Source organism: Helianthus annuus, unplaced genomic scaffold (genome assembly GCF_002127325.2).
Source record: "Helianthus annuus cultivar XRQ/B unplaced genomic scaffold, HanXRQr2.0-SUNRISE HanXRQChr00c021, whole genome shotgun sequence".
Lineage (NCBI taxonomy): Eukaryota > Viridiplantae > Streptophyta > Magnoliopsida > Asterales > Asteraceae > Helianthus > Helianthus annuus.
In genome coordinates, this window is record NW_023395537.1 from 12123 (window position 1) to 33539 (window position 21417).

The following is a 21417-nucleotide window of genomic DNA, read 5'->3' on the forward strand; positions in this document are numbered from 1 at the left end:
AAGTTTGAATAGAGGTAGGGATGAAGCTGGGAGGCATGGTAGCTGGGAGGCATGGTTATGTAGCAGACCGATCAACCTTCTCTCTCTGCAGATGAAAATGAAAAGAAGACAAAAACAGGTGTATGGGGAATTGTGGGTGAGCGGGAATTCAAAAATTAAATGAAAATTTTGGCCGACAAAAAATTGATGAATACTTTAAAGCATTGAATGCTTGTACATAAAGCTTCCATGCTTGTACATGTTGAAAATGTTGAAAAAGTGGCAAATAACCATTTCTGCCCTTACACTCTTAAAAATTATACTTAACATGTTAAAAATAATTTTTTTTAATTTTTTTTCGACGCTTTTTTCTTATCAATACATGTAGAAACATTTTTAATAAAAAAAATAAAAAACTAAAAATATGAAAAAAAATGTTTAAAAAACAGTTAAAAAATATATGTGTTATAAAATTAATTTAATATATTAAAAATCAATATTTTCAAAAAAAAAAGAGTAAACTGCCATTTTGGTCCCTGTGGTTTGGGCAGTTTTGCCATTTTAGTCCAAATCTCAAACTTTTTAAATCTGGGTCCCTGTGGTGTGCATTTTGTTGCCATTTTAGTCCAAAACTCAAAATGTCTCATTTTTTACTGTTTTAAGGCCCCCTTTTTTGTCTTTATCTGCAGGGGTAGTTTGGTCCATTTAATTTTCATTATATCAATTCATTTGTTAAAAAAAAACCCCAAATATAAATACCCCTTATCGCAGACCATACGTTCCCCATTCTTCTTCCATAGCTTTTCAGCTTCATTCTCATCTCCTTGTGTCCAGCGACCTCACCCCTAACTGGTCCTCCTCCTCTTAGTCTCTTCCACACTAATTCTTTCATTCTTTGTTGATTCTTTAATATGGGAGCTAAAGGATTTGTTGAAGGTGGAATCGTCTCCATTGTGGCCGGATGTTCCACTCACCCTCTCAATCTCATCAAAGTCCGTATGTAGTTACAAGGCGAATCTGCAGCTGTTGTTCCTGTTTCAAACCCTAGCCTCCGCCCTGCTTTCGCCTACAACGGCGTTGGATCCACAGTCACAATGCCTCACGCGCCGCCGCAGGTGGCCAGTGTAGCTAAATCTGGACCGGTTTCTGTCGGTTTGAAGATCTACCAAACCGAAGGCGTCTCCGCCTTGTTCTCCTGCATATCCGCCACCGTTCTCCGTCAGACGTTGTATTCCACTACCAGAATGGGACTTTACGAGATTTTTCGTAACAAATGGATTGATGAAGCCACCGGAACTTTTCCGTTAACTCAGAAAATCACCGACGGACTGCTCGCCGGCGGCATCGGCGCCGCCGTCGGGAATCCGGCGGACGTTGCAATGGTGAGAATGCAAGCCGACGGTAGGCTTCCGATGGTGAGAACCATTTTTTAATAAATGAATTGGTTTAATGAAAATTAAATGGACCAAGCTACCCCTGCAGATAAAGACAAAAAGGGGGCCTTAAAACAGTAAAAAATGAGACATTTTGAGTTTTGGATTAAAATGGCAACAAAATGCAAACCATAGGGATCCGGATTTAAAAAGTTTAAGATTTGGACTAAAATGGCAAAACTGCCCAAACCACAGGGACCAAAATAGCAGTTTACTCAAAAAAAAAAAAAATTCAGCGCTTTTCCTTATAAAAATGGGTAGAAACTATTCGAATAAAAAAATTAACTTTTTGTAAAAAAAATTTTTAGCCTTTTTTTTAACTGTTTTTTAATATTTTTAGTTTTTGATTTTTTTTTACTAAAAATGCTTCTACAAGTATTTCTAAGGAGAAGTGCCAAAAAAATTAAAAAAAAATGATTTTTAACATGTTAAGTTAAATTTTTAAGAGTGTTCCTCGATTTCTCACTTTTTTAGTATTCACCAATGAACCTCACTATATATATATGTATTAACTTGGTAGTTTATACTAAGGGACCAGAGAATTACACACTTTTTGACTCTCCAAATTTTAGGAACTTGAGAGGAGTAATCTCAAAAAATCCTTTGCAACTCAATATTTTTTCACAAAACAAGAGCACCAGAACACCATCATCTCTGGCGCGAGAGCCATCTCCGCTAGTACAACTACTGCTTCGGTTGTTGCATTGTATAAACAGACGCGTTGCTCTTGTGAGGAGGCATAAATCTGTTTTAAGAGCTCCGTGTCTAACGATCCTCAATCAAAACCGTCAACTTTTTAGTGTGTTGATCTGCGTTGCTATCATGAAGCAAGGTTGAAAACTCAACATGGTGAAGACTCGAGTATAGGATGTTTCTAAATGTATGGTGGAGCACCTACATGTGAAGTGGCTTGAATCAAGTTTGGTATGTAACATTGTATTTTATATATTCTGTTTATTTAGTTTTGTAACCGGTATTGTACTATAGTATTTGCTACAAATAACGAGATTATCGTAATTATAAATTTTTGTAATATATTTTAATAAAAAATAACCCACTTGACGAAACCAAACCCTAAAAACTAATGCTTTTCCCCCCTTCATTGATACCATCCTTTCATAATTGGTTATGCATATCAAGATGAGATAACGCTTTGGATGGACAAAACAAACCCATTTGGTTCTTGAACTTCAAAGGGAAAAGGAGCCGCCTTATATAAGAGGAACAATATGCATATAAATGGGTAAAATAATGATTAATGAAGATTGAAAATTTTTCACCAATCAATGATGAATATTAGAAACTTTGAGATCTTATGGTTTTTTTTTTTTCGTATTAATATTTTGAAGATTGAAAATTATTCACCATTCAATGGTGAATATTAGAAACTTTGAGATCTTATGGGTTTTTTTTTCGTATTAATATTTTTGAAGAATTATGCAAGTTGTTCACACCTCTAACTCTCTAAGGGCAGGAGGGGTGGTGAGTGATGGATCACTCATCACTCGTGAAACTATCACGAACACCACCGCCATCATACTCTATCACGAGTGATAGTTATAACGCGTGGAAATTATCACCCCGTGAAAAATGGAAATTGTGAGGAAACATGAGGGTTTATTGTTGGGTGTTGTGAGTGATGACCAATTTCACTAAAAAAAGTTGTGAGTGATGAAATAATAGTTGATGACTTGACGGAACTTGATTGGATGTTGTGAGTGATGAGTGAGTGGTGAGTGATGACCACCCCTGCCCTAAGGTTTCCACATTTTTAAATGTAGAAATTCAATTTAAGACAAAATTAATCTATGCATGTTCACAAATTTATATACCCTTGAATAACTAGATCTTCTAATTGATGACATATCCTTAAGTCCTATGAAACTGATTGATTTCTCGTGAAACTTGAATGGTATGGAACCAAACTATAAAAACTAACACTTTCCCTTGAGGAGGGAAGATACTTGTTGCTATTGGCTAAGAGTAAGGACATATGCATGTGGGGTCTTTATACGAAGTGACAAAAAACACCTCATTTATGTGGCTAATATGTAAGAAATAGACAAATGCAAACATACAACCATGACCTCACATTCTTTTAAGGGTCAACTTGCTCCTACTTCAAATCTTTTCTATTTTGGAGGTTTCAGATTTTGATTGCTTTCAAATTGGAATTGCCGATGATGTTAATTTCAAGCATCTTTCCTCATGTATGAGACTCGATGACAAACAAACGCATTCGTTAAAATTCCACTCATAGCAGGGTTTGAGGAGGGTGAGATAAGGGAAAACCTTTTCCGGCTTTCCTCTATCACATGAGGGAGAGAGAGAGAGACTACACCCAGTGAAACTGAAATCTTGGACTCTTATCTCTGGTGATAGAGAGATCACACCCTGTGAGACCCAGACTCTATCTCTGGAGATAGAGAAACTACACCCAGTAAGATCCCGGACTCAATGTATTAGATTCAATGATTTAACCAGATTTATCTTTCTTTGGAGGAGGATCTTCCTTCTTATTCGGGGCACAAATTAATGTGTCGGCTATGTGTCGTTTACCTTGATACTTTAAGTATGGACCCTTTCAGTATTTATTTTATATCATGACAAAATTCCAAAAACAGTTGTTTGTTTCTTTATGCTCTCTATTTTCATACAAACGTTATCCTCAAATTATTGACAAAAAAATCCAAAAACAGTTGTTTCAATATTTATTCAACCAACTTGTACACCGTTGTGATCGGTTGCATCGACAAATCCATTTAGAGGTGCACATAAACGGACGGTAGACAACGCCTTGTTGAAGTGTTTTGCCTTAGCACCAAGATACTCGCTCCATGTAACTGGTCGGTAAAGGGGAGGGTGAACTTTGTCTGTTAGTTTCGATAGAGGTGAGATCTGAATATTAGATGGTGGCCCATAAAGATAGGCCACTGAGAACCGGTGTTGGGTTCTGTTTACCATGGCTCGGTGCAGTACACTTGTGTACAGCCCGTTGGACAATATGTGAAGGAGGTCCCCTACATTGACAACAAGTGCACGGTGCATAGGTGGGATTGTGACCCAACCTGTTCCTTCTTTATGAGCCTGGAGTCCACTTGTGTTGCTTTGGTGAAGGATGGTCAAAAGGGTCGAATCGGTGTGAGCCGCTAGACCCATGGCTCGGTCTGGATCTGGACAAGCTGGGTACGAATTAAGTTGCAAAGCCGGTGTTGGTCCTTGTATGCTAGCCCATTTTACATCATCCATTGTGACACCCAATGATCCCAACATCAACAACATGAGTCTTTGAGCTAATTTGTTCATCTCTTTTTTATACTCTTCAACCACATCACTGCAAAATATCAATGACAAAAAATTAATTTCTTTTGACTAAAGTATCTGGCCACCGTGACCAGGGACGGAACCAAGGGGGCCAAGAGGGTTTGCTACCCGGGTCACCATAATTTATTAGATTTTTTATATATAAAATCTTAGTTTCATTTTAAGAAAAATATGAGTTGGACCCTTAGTTGTAACCGGTAGAGAATAAGAACCCGGACTTAAAGTTTTGGTTACGTCACGGACCCATGTAGTTGTGCTCATGCATGCAAATTTTAATGTATGCATAAAAAAACACAAGGGTTAATCCTTACCAAAATTGAGTATAATAGTTGGGCCAGAGTTTATGAGCATGTTCATACGGCGATCCGACGATGGTGAACCCCTCAGACCACATGAGTTTCGGGAAGAACGATGATATTCTCGCTACTCCATAGCCAGAAACGCCATTTGGAGCTCGAGCAGCTTGTAGCTTTTGCTGAATAGGAAGTGCAAACAATTTTCTACCAGCATCCTCCATTTCTTCAAGTAGATTTGTAGGGACGCCATGGTTGGTGACTTGGAAGACACCCCAAGTTTTGCATGCATGGCCAACAAGTTTCATGGCGTTTGGATCATTGAGGTTGATCACAGGCACTTGATCAGGACTCGATGATCCACAAGAAGGTGAGTTATCTAGTGATAACCATGCATGTGATTCTGGCAATTCTTGCAAGGAGTTCAAGTCTAAAAGATTCTGATTGGTCATGGGTAGGGTGATAGTTTTGTGTGGATATTGTAGTGATATTAATCAATGAACACTTGTAATGGGGAGAATGAAGAGATGTGGTGAATTAAATGTGCTGCGTGTACTATATATAAAGGGATATGGGCTAAAAGCAACAAAACTGGTGGGGTATAATGATAACAATCCTCTTGTATTTTATAAATAATAATCCAAACAATTCCTCTCGTGATATATATTATTAAATTAACATTTTATCCAACAATTGTTTAATACAACAGTGTATTTTGGGTTTGTCTAAAATATAATGAAGCAACGTGTATTATCAACACTTTACGTGTTGTGATATGCGGACTGAATTTACCAGAGTTTTCAATATTTCAAATAACTAGAAATCATATTTGGTACCGACACAATTACTACATGGAACAAGACGAACATAGTTTTTTTTTCTTTTTCCTTTTTGGTATATAAGATCAATTATGGTCACTATTGTTGGTAAATGCATTAACTTGTAGACCAAATGAAAAATTAAAACATACATTGGTGCAAGTAAAGATGTGTAGAGTACACTCTTGTTTAAGGCTATTGTAATTCTAGGAACTAAAGAACCCAAGGTTCAAGGGGGAAGAAAAATATCATTGACATAGAGCTTGGTAGCAACTTGTACTTTATTAGCAACATGGTACATTAATTTGGTACCAATCTAGTACCTTGGTAGGACTTTGAATTTTGGTATCGACAAAGTTGTTATTGCTCGGTAGCTCCTTTGTAGTGCAATAGCATATGCATTTAGGTAGCGGTTACCGCTGTAACTACCCGCGATTATGCTCCTGACCGAATAACCACCAATTGAATATTTGTGGTGGTTCAACCCCATATATACAGTAATCTTCTAGTTTCAGGATCAAATTTCACTTTCTTTTCATAGAGAAAACATCTAGTTCTTAAATAGAACTTTTGTTGGGTTATATAAGATCTATTGATGATGAAAGCCAAAACCTAAAGGAACTATCTTCTCTGCCTGATGGAATAAGTTGAAGTATAGTCTTTGGTTCAGAAGTATCTCCTTAAAGGCTTCCCAAAACAACTACCTAAACTATTGGAATAGAACTGCTGCCTCCAAGAACAGAGAACAAAAGTATAAGTGCTGGATTTTTAGTGTGCTGGTCAATCAGTCAATAGTTAAGTCAACAAAAGTCAAGACTGAAAACTAGAAGATCAAGTCAACAAGTCAAAGACTAGAATGACTAGATTCCTAGAAGTGCTGGTTCTCACTAGCAGTTTAGAAATCCGTTTGTTTTCACTACATCAATAGAAGCAGTAGTTCAATGTAACAATGTAACAATCCAGCAGTTTTACTAACTACTGAAAGTTACATCATTTAATGAGTTGTTAGGGGTCGCTTTCATGGTGACGTCACCAATAGTTCTCTCCTCATATATATAGTTCTTTGTATTCATTATAATAGTAACACTAAGAGCCAAAAAGGCATAAGAACTCAGTGAGAGAGAGATCACCTTATGAGGGGAGTACATTGTGTACCTTTGATTGTATTGTAAAGATTTTGAATGAAATTATTATGCAACGATTCCCAAATCCAACTATGTTGATGATGATGTGTTTGTATTAACCGTTTTTTCTTAAATTTTCATATCTATTTAAACGATTTAAGCAAAAACACACACATCAAACTCTCTCAGATCCAACAATTGGTATCAGAGAATGTTTCACTGAATTGACTTCACCATTGATTCAAAAGATAAACTCGCTCAAATTGATAACTGATTGAGTGACAAAGGACATTGAGAAGAATTAGACCAATCAAATCATTAATTTGCTTCTAATACTATGTATTTTGAGTTAAATCTCAAGATAATTTAGAGAGATGTTAATCACTCATGATCCTCACAATACCGGATCGGCAAACAAGCTTCAATGTTCGTTCTTCATGAATTCAAGATATAGCAACGAAGGATGGGTCACCATTGTCCCAGCAGAACCCAGGTTGCTGGAGATCAGTGGTATATGACCCTTGTGTTCCCTCTCTTCCGAGTACCGAAATACCATATTTAATATTCCTAAGAAACCTGCTGATTACTCAGAGCTAGATTTCCAAAAGTTGGAGCTCGATGCTAAGGCATTAGGGATACTGGCAATTGCCTTACCCAACAAAATCTATGCCGGATTCCTCCACTTTGAGAATGACAAGTAGTTGTGGGTGCTCTGAATGAACAATTTAGTGGTATAAATGAGGTTCAAGAGAACATTGGGGAAATAACGAATCAACAGTATGAAACATTCACTCATATAAAAGGGAGAATCTATGACTCAAAAGTTTGAGCTGTTTAACCGCAGATCAAACTTATACGAATTCTTCTCCGAGTCACAGATTTACAAGATCTCGTCCTAACAAGTAGGATACAACTGCTTATGTGTTGAGAACGCTATTGGGTCTAAGGAGATGACTCTGACACAACTTCATGGAAAACTACTCACTTATATGAGAGAGCTTGACCAAAAACAAAAGTTGATGTCATCACTGCTGATGATTACACATATGGTAACACAACTCTGATGAGTAAAGATGAGTCATTATCATCCAACATAGTAAATGAACATAGTTATGATCACTTTATTGATATAACTACTGTTGGAAATTAGAATTATGCTTTGATGATGTATGAGTAAAAACCCACAGACCCAATTGAACAGGAAGAATTTGATCTCCTAGACCAACTTGCAATTTTGAGTATTAAATCAAACAAGTTCTATAATAAAATTGGTTGGAGATTTCCTGGATTGGAGGGTAAGGGTAAATTTGAGAAAGATAAATCAAGAGTTGAATGTTATAAGTTTCATAGATTAGATCATTTACTAGGGAGTGCAAAAATCTTACACAAACCTCTTTCTCAAGTGTGACTTATCTTAATCAAATGAATTAATCAACTGCTAGTCAGTATTCAAACTTTCAAAATGCACATCAATTTTTTTCCCAAAATACCCTTGATCCTAACACACAGTCTACATCCCATTTTGCACATGGACCTACTCAAAATTCATATTCATATGTGATAAGCACATGTCCAATCTCCTTCAAGTATACAAACTCAATCCCCTGCTCATATACCAATTACCGGTTCACTTGCACTAGAAACTAATCAGCAAAGCTTTTTCATTCAAAGCTTTGTTCATTTGAGTAGTCTACCTAAGGATTTGAGTGATGAACATTTTAGCATAATTGGACTTGACCAAGGTCACATGAATCTTGCACTAGTTGCTCTTAGGGCTGTAAACGAACCGAACGAACACGAACAAGGCCTTGTTCGTGGTCGTTCGTTAAGGAAATAAATGTGTTCACAAACGGTTCATGAATACTTACCGAACGAGATTTTATGTTCGTGTTCGTTCATTAAGGAAATGAACGTGTTCGTGAACGGTTCACGAACACAAACGAACACAAATAAATTTGACGAACGCGACCAAGGATAAAGATGGATGGCCCAGAGAGTAGCACTCGAACTTGAATCCCTTATTGTGGAACGGACGTCGATCGTATTCGTGGATGTAAATAATGAGAAATGAAAGGGAAATGATGCATAAACAAGGTGAAAGCAGGTTTCCTATTTTAATTGTTAGGGAAATAAAATAAATAAAAGTTTAATAATATAAAAAGTACAAATAAACTATAAGAAAGCACAAAGATCTTCAATTAAAACACAAACATACGAAGATAAACGAATGCAAATCAACGAATGTTCACGAACACGTTCACGAACACCTTACCGAACGTTCACGAACACAATCGAACGAACGAGACCTCTGTTCATGTTCGTTCATTTAACTAATCGAATGAAATTTCTTGTTCATGTTCGTTCGTTTATTAAACGAACGAACATAAATGAACTTCCCGCCGAACGGTTCACGAACTGTTCGCTGAACGTTCGGTTCGTTTACAGCCCTATCTAGAAGCCTTAAATGACACTTCAGATCCAAGCACTAGTGAAACTACTGGTTTTTGCATTATTTCACATGACAGTGGGGTGGTGTAGTGATGCGATGGGGTGATCTAGTGGTGCGGTGGGGTGGGGTGGTGCTGGTGTTTGCAATGGGGTCTAGTGGTAAGGTGTGGTGGTGGTGGAGGATGGTGGTGGTGGTTATGCGTGTGAGGTTTGTGTTATGAATGTATGTTTCTATATTATATATAATAATAAAATACATAAAATATTAATATATATTATAATAAAACTAGTAAATGACTGAAATACCCTTCAAGTTAACAGACTTGGTGGATAACGTTAGTAGATTGGACTCAAACGGTTACAAATTGAAAAATCAGGTTTGGGTTTGGAGTCAAATAGTTAAAATCATCAAATCTCAAAGAATAATAAAAGGAATTTACTCTAAATTCTATAACAAAAGTTAAACAAACTCTAAGGACTAGAAAGTTCTTTGACCCCAGTTTTCATGGGCGAAGCTTTTAAGGGGCGGGAGGGGGCGGCCGACCCCGATTTTTACGCTCATTAGTGGAGTGTATGTAGTGTTCGTATAGAGATTTTTGGGTATATACCGGTTTTATAGAAATTTTTAGGTCCGCCCGGTCGGAAATCACAGGCTACCCCTGGTTTTGATTAATTTTGTTGAAGTTGTCGATTTTCTAGATATACTTTGACATTATGCTCTAAAAAAATATTTTCTTGATATCATTTATCTTTGGATTAAATAGAACTGGATTACTTGCAGTGTCAGCAACAAATATTAGTTTTAGCGACATATTTTGAGAGTTGTAAGGGTAAAACATAATTTAGGATGATAGGAGGTTAAAAATAGAAAGGACCAGGTTGTCCCTTTATAACATTTCAAAGTAAGAAACGAGAGTCTATCTCTCTTGTTCACGTGACCTTGTCTTGTCTTGAAGCAGAAACACCTCTGTATCATTTGGTATTGTAAGGCTAATTAGAATTGTGTCATTTTGTCCAAAACCCATTTGTGGGCTCATAACTATCCCCTTTAATACAGCACCTACTTGACTCTTACTTCATCTACTTGTTTCTTTGTTCTTTCTTTAGGAACCCCCTCCATCTTATGTCCCCTAAACCACAAGTCGACATCCGATAGATAGATCATCATTCTTGCCCTTAATTTGGACCGCTAACACGTTGCTAATGACAATTAGACATTTCATAGAAGTAGTTTTGAATTCTACTTTATCTTTTGTCCCCTACTTGACTCCTAGTACTTCATCTAACTGTTTCTTTGTTCTTTCTTTAGGAACCCCCTCCATCTTGTGTCCACTAATCCAAAAGTCCACCCACATCTGACAGACCAAGATTTAGTTTGGACTTTTGACATGTTGCTGATGACCAATTAGACAATATACCTCTAGGATAAGTTATCCACTTATCCTAAAGGAACCCAGTATTATCCCTTTTTTGATGTAACCTTATGTTTTTCTGAAATTTATAAAAAAAAATCATATCGTAAAATAAAAAACAAGTAATATATACTGGGTAAGGATAGTGTAAAAAGGGCCTAAAGTGTGAGAAGTGTGAGAAGTGTATTATAACACTATATATAATACTATATAACACCATATAAACATCGTATAACAATATGTAACACCATATAATACCATATAACACTATGTAATACTATATATCATTATATAACAAATATAACACTATACATCTATCATAGACATGCTATCAGACAACCTATAGTGTTATATTTGTTATATAATGATATATAGTGTTACATAGTGTTATATGGTATTATATGGTGTTACATATTGTTATACGGTGTTTATATGGTGCTATATAGTATTATATATAGTGTTATAATACACTTCTCACACTTTGAGCACTTTTTACAGGATCCTCTACCAATATATACTTATGATACTTTTGATCCTAATTGTTGTGATTATATTACCGTTGATAATTTGTAAAAACTAGAGAGAGAGAAAAGATGTGCATCACCAATATATATTTTTTTTGAAAGGTAAATTTTATTAAAAAACCGGCACCAGGCCCGCAACAAAAAACAGCCCAACCACAACTTACAACATATACAATGAGTATTTACACCATTCTTTCCACTCTAAACTACCAATTTTCGATCTGTTTTTTAACAAAAAAAAACCTAAAGATCTAGCCTCCCCGAAGATCTCCTCACTATCTCCCTTCCCGTTGGAGAACAACTTTTCATATCTCGCCTTCCATATGCACCAACATCCCACATATATAAGACCCCGGATGATGTCTTTTTCCTCTTTTCGGCATCACAGGTTCCTTTGGAGATTCCTCCTATCCTAGGGGTGAGCTTTCTTGGCTTCACTCCCATAAATTACATAACTGAGATTTGTATTTATACTCAGTTGTCACTCTAGACTACAACTAACACTAACTCCATGCCACATGGCAGTATATGAGTGCAGAGACTGAGCACATAAATCAATGACAAGTAAAGGAAATTGCTAAGATGACGTACTATTGTTGTGATTGCACGGCCGGTTCCATCGTTGAAAGAAAGTAGCACTCTTACTACAAGAAATCGAAGCAATGCTTGCGACTTTCCATCGCTGCTAAAGATCCTGTTAAATGTGAGAAGACACAAAAAATTGATATGTAGGCATCATGTTTTGGACTTAGTCATGATGTTTTGGGTTGTTTTGCCAAAAAAAACACAAAAAATAACAATTTAAAACACAATGCAATGTATTAGAGCATTCACATTCTATCCATCAAAATATGTGAGGGGGAGTTTTTATATTATAAAGGGTATAAAAAGTGGTTGTGAGTGGAGGAGAGAGAAAATGTTACTGTTCATCTGTATATTTGAGGGGACACTGTTCACCCACTATAATTTTTTTAATATATACTGAGAGTGGTTGTGAGTGAAGGAGAGAGAAAAATGTAATGATAATATTATTTAATTGAAAAGGAGAGAGAAAAAGTATTTGTTTTTAGTGAAAATATATTGATATAGGAGTTGTTTTTTAGTGGAATGTATGTATAATTTGATGGATTGAATGCTCTTATAGAAATGAAATATAAAACACAACTAAAATACCATGCTTCATACTTAGGGGGGTGGGTGTGGTCACTAGTGATAGAATTCTATCACTCACAAGCATCCAATCAACTCCTGCCATGTCATCAGCCACTATTCTATCACTCACATCCGTTTTTAGTGGCAATGGTCATCACTCACAACACCTAACAATAAACCCCCACACCCCCTCACATCCATCATTTTTCACGCGTGAAAAAAATAACGGAAATCCATCACTGGCTGCTATCACTCGTTGAACAAATGACTGGCGGTGGGAATTTTTGTTTTCCACGCGTTGAAAACGGGTGTCACGTAACTATAACGTTGCCACCCCCACCTCCCTTAAAACTCCATACTTAATTTGTCTTAACAACTCAAAATTTCATGTCTTAACAACTCAAAACTTCATTTGTCTTCACAACTCAACAGTACATTCTTCCTTATACAATAAGGATAGATATTCGATCTTTAATTAAAGTGTTTGAACATGAAGTAGTCATCTTTACAGATTGGTCTTGGACTAAACGATAGATGGTATTTACTGAGTCTTCAGACTCACGGACAAATAAATATTAGTGTAGATGTCATCCATAAGTCCAACTCCAAGATCTAGTAGGAAACCCTATCATGCCTTATCAAATTGTTTAAACACCAACATTTATTCTGTTTGTTTACAAAATTCTTCAATCACTTCATGACAGCAACCCACCAGGGCGAAGTCTTGATGGTAAAGGCCCATGAAATATTATAATAAAGAATTATAACCTTTAGGAATTAGTTTATGGAAAAACTTTAAATAGGTTCATTCCGGTTTTTAGATTGTATGATGGTACTTGTATATGAAATCCATCAGATGTTTACCAAAATGCTTCATATACTATGGATTAAGCTTGATCTTCAAACTTTTTTATTACTCTTTAGTTTTTATACCTTTTATATTTTTGTTGTTTTCCAAAAAATCTTCACCCTTGTAAACTTTTAATGGCTTTTGCATCTTTAAGAAACCAGCCATCCATTAACTAAGTTACCATGAGAAGACCATACATACCATTTTGGATAACACGGTCATTAGACGAGAACGATAAAAAAATGACTATGTATGATAAAATGCTCCTACGCGGCTTATTCAAGATTATGTACAGCAATTAAAAAACGTGGATCGAGGGACTAATAAGAATTAAGTTTTCACCATGAGTTAGTTAAGTGTTTTCTGAGAGCGATCAGCACCAAGTCTCTATTCTCTTTCCCATACCAAATACCAAATTATAGGAAAATTTTAAGATTTCATTTATTTTTAATTTTACGGGTTGACTTATAGTTCAAATACAAAGAGGTTTAAAAATAAGAAGGGTAAGAAGTTACAAGTGTCCAATGAGGAACCAAGTGAGAAAGATAATTTTGTCTAAGAGAAGAAAAAAAACATGCACATGCAAGTTACATGCCTATAAACATAGACATGTAAGTCACATGCAATCCCCTCTAGTCGAATGTCCTTTTATCTTTATTATGATTAATACCATATTGTTATACTTTTCAAAAAAATAAAATAAAAATTGAAAACTCAGTTGCGTATTACAAAATGGACATAACGTAAAACACAATGGTGTCGGAAAGTGAGCAATATGTCATAGTTTAGGGGCTAAATGTGTAACATAGTGTTCTATATAAACACCCCTCTTATGTAACCCTAAGTTAAGTTTTTCAACACAGTTCAAACCAATTACAAAGTCTATTCTCTATAGCTGTCAACATGGTATCAGAGCAGAGTTTCTGATTCTTGAACACTCTGTTCATCATCTACAGCTTTTTCCATCCAATCCAACCTCAAATCTGAAAATCAAAGTCAATAGCAGCCAATGCAATCGAAATCAAACTCCGAAACAACATCAATAGCAGCAGTTGCCGACACTAACGTCGACATCAAAATCAACAACTAATCCAATCAACTCCGAAACAATATCAACAACCGTTGCCGACACCAACGTCGACACCGGAAACAACATCAACTATGGTTTTACAATGTTCACAACCTTTGGGTGGAAAATATTCTCTCAATAACAAGCTATGGTTTTTTCATACAAAATCATCTAAAGGTTTTCACATACTTGTAACGCTTAATTGGACTTACATGTTGCTATGGTAGGTATGACACACTACAAAAGTCCCCCTCATTACAACACTACACAACCATTAACTTTGCGAAGCCAGTGTAGTACGTCGATAGATATATTGGTTTGACAAACCCATCTAGTATTCCCGGGTTAGGGTCGATGTTAGAAACCCGACACACAATAACGACATTTTGACATCCAAGTGTCAGGGGGTCAGATACTAGGAAGCACACTATACAATCACTAAGGGTTGATTATGGAGTTAATGTATTGAATTTAATTACTTGTATGGTTTAAACTAGTTTATGGTTTTATACTATACAATGTTTTTTTTTTTTTTTTTTTTTTTTTTTTTTTTTTTTTTTTTTAATCAAACCTATATTCCACCAAATTTATAGTTAACATATTTTAGCATGCTTTTTAGCTGATAACAATTGAGATAGCTAGGCACGTGGATGTGTTTTTTAGAGACTTACATTTAAGGACTTGATTGCATGAACAGATTGCTTACTTGAGATGTAACCACGGTTGCTCTCTTAAATCGTCGCATTCACGTTCATCCACCATGACGGGGGTGGGACAGAAACTTAATAAATAATTTACACATTTTATAAGTTAAAATAAATGAGTGGGTGATAATAAATAGTTTACATATTTAATAAGTTAAATAAATGAGTGGGTGATAATAAATAGTTTACATATTTTATAAGTTAAAATAAATGAGTGGGTGATAAATCTAAAAGGGAGAGTCAAGTTGGAGTGTGTTTTTGGTATAACGAAAAGATCGAAATCATCAATTACATATTCTATTAATTAAAAGAAATGGGTGGGGGTGATAAATCTAAAAGGGAGAGTCAAGGTGGGGGGTGTATACCGAAAAGATCGATGAACATACATATTTTTCTTTTTTTTTTTTCCTTTTTTTTTTTTCTTTTTTTACCTTTTTAAATAGACTTTATAAACATACTTTCATATATGAGAGAAGTATTATTGAGCATCTATCTTAATCTTATACAAAATACATGTCATGTATCTGGAGCTTATAGCTATTCAATAAAATGAAATATTTCTTTACCATTATAAAAGTAAATATTTATAATCAATTTATATCATTGTGGTGCTTCACATGCTAAATACAAATTTGGATCTCGAATTCAGTGAAAGGCAGGTAAAGAAAAATAACAATATGTGGTGGTGAGTGTTAACAAATTTGCATGTCCCTTGGTTCTTCCAAGTGTTAACCAATTTGCATAAAACTATGAAAGAGCCACCAAACTCAAACCTTTAACTTTTGCTGTGGAACCTCCATTTATCTTGGGATTTATTCGTCATTCTCCTTTTGATCAAGAAGGCCTTACTCACTCGAATATAAAAATTGTCATTTATAAAATAAAATGATGTATTATTTTAAATTTATTTAATAATACTTTTTTTAGATACTAACAAGACTCTATCCATTGAGAGAGAGAGAGAGGTAACTTAAACTTAAAGTAACTATAATCATAATTCATAATTGATGGAAGAGAAATTATCTTTAAAAATCATTTGTGAATTTTGACATGTTCTAAAGAATATTATAACATATAAAATCAAGAAGTTTTCTTTTTTTTCTTTTTGAAAAATATCAAGAAGTTTTCCAACTGAAATAGTGTTTTTGCGGCCCATGCAAGGCTAATACATATCCTAGCGATGAAGAATCGTTTTTGGATGAGCACAAAAACCAAATATAATAAAGAGTAAATTGCGGTTTTGATCCCTATGGTTTAGTGATTATTATTATATTTTACAAAATCCAAATATCTAACAATTTATATATCAAGGTTTATATTTTATTGTTGTTTCGGCAGGGTCGTTCCAATGTTTCTGGAGGCCATAAGCGAACTACAAAGTCGGGGCCCTATTGAATTGGTATAAAGAAAATCAACAACTGAGATTAAGATTTGAGACATTGAATAACCACAACGATGATTTTTCCTAATGTCAGCCCTAATTTCGCCCAATCCACATTCAATTTCACATTGGTTGCTCTGAAAAAGCCGCAAGTAAAAGCGGTTGATGTGCTGCGGTGCTGCTTTTAGATTCTGAAATGAAGCGTGCACGGACAATGTGGACTTCTAGAGGAAAATCCTAAATCATGGGCCTAGAAACGTTTTTTAAATGGGCCAAAAACAAATATAGTATATAAAAATTGGAGTTGTTTTTTGGTGGCCTTAGGCCTTAGCCTAAGTTAATAAGCTTAACGGGTCAGCCCTGGGTTTCGATCCACCACACTAACTCCATCCAACTTATAATTAATTCCTAGTCACATGAGAAGCATGTGATAGATATTTTGGTAATTAACCATTCAAATCAAAGAAAACAAACTTCACTCTTCAAAACCCACATTTTGTTTCTCCCCACTCTTGATCTTAAATCTTATTTTTTTATATAATAGTTATACTTTACAATTTGATTATGATCCATACATATATACATATGTTGGATAAATGAGTCATATAGGTTGAAAGAATTATCAATATATTATTTCTCCCAACTATTAATCTTAAATATTATTTTTTTATAAGAGTTATACTTTGCAACTTGATTACGATCCATAAATATATACGGGTCGTATAACAGTGAAAAGGTTGTTGGTGCACTTGTGTCTGTACTTTGTCTGTATTTAGTCACGATGTAAACGATGTCCGCTTGCTAGCTTGGATTCCGCACTCGCTAGTAGGTTTATATAACAAGGTTTAGGTTCGTCATCCTCCGAGAGGGGCCTACAAAGGTGAAGGTTATTGGTTATGATGATTAAAGGGAGGTGAGATGTTAAATGAGTGCCTCACCGTTCACCGCTTTTTTAGCTGTTTCTCTTGTTAAGTTTTCTGTATTCACAACTAGTGCCTACCAAATTGAAAAAGCGACTTCCAGTTCAATTAGCAGCAAACTTGTTAGAACCCTTACAAACACCATCTAAAAACTTATAGTGAATAGTTGATATGATTAGACCACAAAACTTATAGTGAATAGTTGATATGATTAGACACAACGGTTCTCCAATTCCAGATTAGCGATATTGTTGAATATGTTGCTGTAGCTCTATACATTGATTGTGGATTTAACTTGCAAAATACATGGATGGTTTGTTCACGTATTAGGCGTGTCAGAAGGATGGAAAGCAACTTGTTGTTTAGACACTTATCGCATCCCTCTCTTCTGACACCAAAGAGAATGCAACGGAGATTGAAGGTGCCAAACAAAAACTAAATGAATTATGCAACATTTCCGCATTTTATCTATCATGTCATCGACCAACTGCTCATCATGGCGTCTAAATCCTTGAATCTCAACGTTTCTCCTTACATTACTCATCATTTCGTGAATTCGAGTTCATTAAGAAGTAATGGCTTCTGACTAATTAGTGGAAGAATCTCGTTCCATATTTTCTCCTTTTGCTAGTTCTCGAAGAATCTCGTTCCGTATTTTCTCCTTTTCTAGTTCTGGAAGAATCTCGTTCCGTATTTTCTCGTTTTCTAGTTCTCGAAGAATCTCATTCCGTACATAGATGTCAATGATAGATGTCAATCAAAGTTACACAAGGCAATTAAACCATACAAACACCATCTAAAAAGTTACATAATATGCTTCGACCATTCTGAACCCTAGCTACAAACAACCCAACAAACCCTAACTTTCACATGGAAAGTTGTTGGGAATTGTCTGAGAATAATTTGAAGGCTCACAAATTTCAATACGAGATCTGCATTCGATCATCTTTCCAAATTGCAACACACGAATATGTGGTTCCCATCACAAAGCCATTGTTTTTACATGCAGTGTACAGTGTTCTAATATCACCATATTCAAGCATTCTGAACCCTACCTACAAATAACCCAACAAACCGTTATCTGCTCCATGTAGTGAATAGTTGATATGATTAGACCATGAAAGTAATCCATCCGGTAGTTAATAGACGATCATCGGCAGAGTTCTGGTGACAACCCACATGGACAGTTGTTAGGGTTTAGAAGATGATAACTCATTATATGTAATTTTATGTATCACTCTGCGATTTCTTCTGGAGGGTTTCACCTATGGTAGTGTTTTTCCTTCAATAATATTACCATATTCAAGCATTCTGAACCCTAGCTACAAACAATCCAACAAACTCCGGATATTGTAAACGCTATCTAAAGATTTACTAAAGTTTATTAAACAACAACAGGCCCGCAAAGCCCGTCAACGACTACGTCTTGTGGGCATTGAGACAACAACAGATAATGAACGAATTGTTGGACTTCTTGTTCCAAATGTAGCTGTAGGATCCGTACTTAAAGGTCTCTCTCTTTCTTACATAGTTTATATGATTAGACCACAAAAAGACTCCATCTAGTACTTAACAGACGAATAATAGTATCATTTAATGAAATTTAACGTACATACCGCATTTGAAGATCCTTGCATCACAAAGCCACTATGTTTACATGCAGTGTACAGTGTTCTAATATCACCATATTCAAGCATTCTGAACCCTAGCTACAAACACACCAACAAACTCCGGATACTGAAAACGTTATCTAAAGAATTACCAAAATTTATTAAACGATTGTTCGGTTTTACACACAAATATATATATATATATATATATATATATATATATATATATATATACACACGGGCCGTATAACCTTATACGGGCCGTATAACCTTATACGACCCGTATACATATCTTAAAACCCAAAAAACTGATCAGACCTCAAAAATAAACACATTTGGTCGTATAATGTTATACAGGCTGTATACATGTAAAAAAAAAACGATTTCACTGCATTTATTTCTGTTCAAAATCATTCTATACGGGCCGTATAACCTTATACGGCCTGTATACACTAGGGGATGTGAAAATAAAATTATAGGGATGTGTGATATTATCACCTTTAAGTTTCCTTTGCTTTGTACCATTTGTGCAATAATTACCTTTGTATTTTTTTTTCTTTAGTGTATATATTTGTGTGTATTAAAAACTAGTTCTTAGTTGAGAAATTGCAAGGCATCCACATTAACATTTGTCTGTTAAAATTGCGATATTCCAAAATTGCTTTATCAGAGTAATTGTTTTTTGGGTTTTAAGATATGTATACGGCCCGAATACATATCTTAAAACCCAAAAAACTGATCAAAATAAACATATTTGGTCGTATAATTTTATACAGGTTGTATACATGTAAAACAAAAAAAATGATTTCACTGCATTTATTTCTGTGCAAAATCATTCTATACGGGCCGTATAACCTTATACGGCCCGTATACACTAGGGGATGTGAAAATTAAATTATAGGGGTGTGTGTGTGTGTGTATTATCACCTTTAAGTTTCCTTTGCTTCGAACCATTTGTGCAATAATTACCTTTGTTTTTTTTTTCTTTAGTGTATATATTTGTGTGTATTAAAAACTAGTTCTTAGTTGAGAATTTGCAAGGCACCCACATTAACATTTGTCTGTTAAAATTGCGATATTCCAAAATTGCTTTATCAGAGTAATTGTTTTAAAACTGCAAGGCACCCACATTAACATTTTCTTTTCTAGAATAATTGTTTTAAAATTGCTATATTTTAAACAACCCTTTATCGAGCACATATCTCTTATGTAACTAGAATTAAGTATAAGTTGGATGAGGTTAGTGTGGTGGACCAAAACTGCAATAAAATAGAAACATTGGTATATAAATTGCAAGACATTTGGATTTTGTAAAATATAGTAATAACCACTAAATCACAATGACCAAAACCGCAATTTACTCTATAATAAATCAAATCAATAAACTGAACCGGACAAACACCAAATAATTGATAAATAAACTAAATAAATAACTGATCGTTCAGTTCAATCAAATTAATAAACTGAACCGGACAAATACCAAATAATTGATAAAAAACTGATGGTTCAGTTTATTACTAGACAAATGAGTATTACTGACGAAATTACTGATGGGTGGTATCTATTGGTAATCATCGACGGAATCCTATAAAACAAAAAATAAAGAACATGAAAATTAAAACACAACATATAATCTTTTGTTGATTACCGACTGATTATCGATGCATGCCTTAGCCTAAAAAAGGCTATAACCGATAGATCATTGACTGAAATTTAACGTGGATAAGGCTACTCGGTATGGTTGATGCAGGATGGGCCTCCACGTCAGTGCCACGTAGGATAAGTGTGAGGATCGGGCAAAGAGGATGAACCTAAGGAAATAGGGGATGGGCCTAATATATATATATATATATATGTGTGTGTGTGTGTGTGTGTGTGTGTGTGTTGTATGTATATGCGTGTGTGAGAGGGATTTTGTTTTTTTGTGCCCGTCCTCGTCGTCTCCTCCCTGCCAATCTCGACGCCGACGTTCTGTTGGAAATGGTGTTGAGGCCTGGCGCCGCCCCACGACGTCCCTTGCCGAGCCCCACACCGAGTGGTCTATGTCTGGAAGCGATCGTTTTTTAAGGCTAGTCAGTATGATTGACGGAGGATGGGCCTCCACATCAGCGCCACGTAGGATGGGTGTGAGGATGAGACAAAGAGGATGGACCTAAGAAAATGAGGGATTGGCCTTATATATATATAGGATAAGGATCCGTTAGGAACCACCCTTTATTGCGAGAACCGCGAGAACCAGTGTGAATACATGGCAAAATTGTAATTATGTGTTATTTATTAAAAAACACGCCCCCTCTTCTCACCACTTTGTTCACGATCTACAACTTTTAGTATTAGGGTTTCATTCATCAGCTTCAGCTTTTAATATTTGGGTTT

General features: G+C 35.4%; 1 protein-coding gene and 1 pseudogene across 1 annotated transcript; one reads left to right on the top strand and one right to left on the bottom strand.

The window, feature by feature from the left end:
- The first annotated feature begins 758 nt into the window (after window positions 1-758).
- On the top strand, window positions 759-1645 carry LOC110941285 (annotated as a pseudogene).
- Window positions 1646-3979: 2334 nt separating this feature from the next.
- Window positions 3980-5548, bottom strand: LOC110941284 (gibberellin 3-beta-dioxygenase 1). The gene is made up of 2 exons (XM_022182906.2): window positions 5048-5548; window positions 3980-4746 (listed from the first exon to the last, which is right to left on the bottom strand). The coding sequence occupies exons 1-2, from the start codon at window positions 5479-5481 to the stop codon at window positions 4128-4130; spliced, it is 1053 nt and encodes a 350-aa protein (XP_022038598.1). The 5' UTR covers window positions 5482-5548; the 3' UTR covers window positions 3980-4127.
- Window positions 5549-21417: the final 15869 nt, after the last annotated feature.

Bases quoted from the DNA above. Each gene is read 5' to 3' on its own strand.
- LOC110941284 (XM_022182906.2), bottom strand. From the start codon at position 5,481: ATGACCAATCAGAATCTTTTAGACTTGAACTCCTTGCAAGAATTGCCA. The intron at 4,747-5,047 runs GTAAGGATTAAC...GATATTTTGCAG, and splicing joins AACTATTATACTCAATTTTG to TGATGTGGTTGAAGAGTATA.